Source organism: Montipora capricornis, chromosome 10 (genome assembly GCF_036669925.1).
Source record: "Montipora capricornis isolate CH-2021 chromosome 10, ASM3666992v2, whole genome shotgun sequence".
In the NCBI taxonomy this organism is placed as follows: Eukaryota; Metazoa; Cnidaria; class Anthozoa; order Scleractinia; family Acroporidae; genus Montipora; species Montipora capricornis.
In genome coordinates, this window is record NC_090892.1 from 10,657,003 (window position 1) to 10,659,552 (window position 2,550).

At 44.5% G+C, this 2,550-nt stretch overlaps 1 protein-coding gene across 1 annotated transcript in view; it reads right to left on the bottom strand.

Moving 5' to 3' along the window:
• Nucleotides 1–2,289, bottom strand: part of LOC138022261 (uncharacterized) — a 3,712-nt gene extending 1,423 nt beyond the window's left edge. Inside the window, exons 1-2 of the mRNA XM_068869354.1 lie at nt 2,171–2,289; nt 1–1,406 (exon numbers count right to left, since the gene is read on the bottom strand). The exon at nt 1–1,406 is cut by the window's left edge and continues 1,423 nt beyond it. Of these exons, the coding sequence (XP_068725455.1) occupies nt 1–1,391 (1,391 nt within the window). The 5' untranslated portion in view covers nt 1,392–1,406; nt 2,171–2,289. The remainder of the gene's footprint in view (nt 1,407–2,170) is intronic.
• Nucleotides 2,290–2,550: the final 261 nt, after the last annotated feature.

Genomic DNA, 2,550 nt, shown 5'->3' on the forward strand with positions numbered 1-2,550 from the left:
CCTCTGCAGTCCAGCAATGTATGAGTGGCAGACTCGCAAGGAAGGTACGTCTTTGCAAAATCAACTGCAGACAGCATCGACTGAGGAAAACTCAGCACCAACGAGGGATGGTCAACTTTTCCGAAATATAGGTCTGGCTGAACTTTGAAACGATAACCTTCAATGACTGGGGGCTTTAAATGTGCTGCCAGCCTCACCACGCTCCTCGCAGCCATGAAAGGGATGTCGATAACCCATGGGAGGCCTGTGGCTGATTCACCGTATGGACATGCTTCAATGTACGAAAGCAGGCTGGTCTGGGAAGATCCAATCACCCTTTCTCCATACCGTATCTTCTGATGCAGAGTTACTGTAATCGTATGACGCTTTTCGTTGTCAAGAACACACTCGCTGGCCAAATCTAAGTTTGTTCCGCCTTTCATGCCTTTTTCCACAATCAAATCGCCATCTGGATTGTAGATTCGCACATAGAAGTCCTTGGTGACATCAGCATTTACGACCTCAACTCGCAAGATGTTCATTGCATATTGAAGGCGTCCCATTGAGGAATAAAAGCCTTTGGCCTTTGCTATTCCGTGGTGAGGAGGATCCCCTCGATACTGCGTCCCGGGTGGATCAAACTGAAGCCCCACTGCCGACCACAAGGATCTTGTTCCTTTCTCCATGTTTTCTACAGTGGATTCAAGGCTTCGAATTGCTCCATGGTTGTCGTTGTCCGGCATCATTCCAAACAAGTCAGTTGTGACTTTCTTGTAATTTAGAGGATGTTGCAGATGAGAAAACCATATCAGGTCGACATCGACGCAGGAGACCACAGGAACGTGTGGGTGTTGACCTTTGAGCTTCAGATGATGTTGATATCTTTCAATGGCGCGCGTAAGAAACTTATTGTCGGTGAAATGAGGTAACGAGACTTGGTAGCAGAATTTAGATTGATAATAAGAAGCCTCCTCGAGGTCGTAACCCAGTTTGGAACGGTATGGCAAAGGCATCTCTGCAATTCTGTTCAAGTCGACTTCAAATCTTTCCCTGGGATAAGCATCTTCCCAAACATCCCTTGCATTTTGAAGACCTTGTTCTCTTTGATTTCTAATCATGGGTTTGTGATCGACCACTCGAGATACTAGACTCAAACAATCCTGCTCGTAATCATGAGGAGCCAACATATGCAAGTGCCAAACCCATGCGATGTCTAGTGGAGCCGCAAGGAGAACGCTATCGGCCCCTTGTTTAGCCGCAAGAGGAAGCCAGAACAGTTCGTACCTTCGAATGGCATTTTTCAAGATCGGACCACCATAAAGAGCGGGATATTCATTGACCAAGGCAAGAAACTCGATCTCGGTCTTGGCTTCCTGGATAAAATTCAAATGAGTTTTTTGGCGCAATGTCATTTCCAAAACTTCTTCCTGCAAAGTACAAGGCACAAGACACAATGTGAGATTTAACACTGACAATGTACATGTTAATGTGAATCAGCTAATTTGGTGAAATTAATAAACAGGCTTTTTTTCCGATGTCGACCTCCACTCTTCCCCTGTGGCTCAGCGATAAAGCATTCCACGCATTAATCGGAGGGTGGTGGATTCACTTCCGATCTTTTCAGGGGCTCTCCGATCCGACTTTTCTCCCAGTATCCCCGAGTCAATATCGAAAAATGAATAAATGTATTTTTGGAATTAAGTTGTCTTCCATGAGTCTCCCAAAGCTCAGTGTGAAAGGGCACCCGAGCTAGAAATCGGAAGGTCATCGGTTCGACTTTAATATGTTAGCAGCAATCGGAATTTTTCCGATTATTCTCGAGTTAGCATCGAAATTATACAGATTAGCGCCATGCACCAACTGTTGGGACGAAGACCTTCGATGTGGAAATGGGCCTAAACACGGCGATTTTCCCTATGTTCTGCGCTCTTGCAACTAAGCAACACACATCAGCTCAAAATAAGCTGAACTTGCACAAAAAAAAAACATGGTCTTAAAAAGGCTTCTCCAAATCAAATCTCGATCACAATAGCACAGAAAACAGCGCTTTTGAACATCCATCGCAAACATATGATGATCACACTATGTATCTCTTATGTATATCAAAATTGATGATGAAACTAGAGGTCTTATCGGATTTAAAGGCCATGCAAAAATTCCCGACTATTATTATTATTATTAAATACACTACCTGGCGTGGACGGCAAAAAAATCCTTGTGTTTATTGTTGATGGAGTTACATCGGCTTTCTTTTCACGAAAAATGAATTCTCGAGAGACCTTAAAACAGCGTACAACTGCTTCAGGATGGGAAATCATGCATGCATGGACTTATCTCGGTTTTATTAACTCTAACTGAACAATGCCTCTGCAATTGCCAACGGAAATAATCAATGTAACAGTTTTAGTCTATGTGACACAACATGCACGGTCTCCCAGTGCTGCTAATACGGAGCTTAAGGACGCGACGTTCTAGAGCCACGGACGGAGACCGGAACGGCGAACAGTTACGGGCCTTATTCGCACGGAGGACATATGGGCCATAGACGATAGATTTTGTACCCCGAGCCTC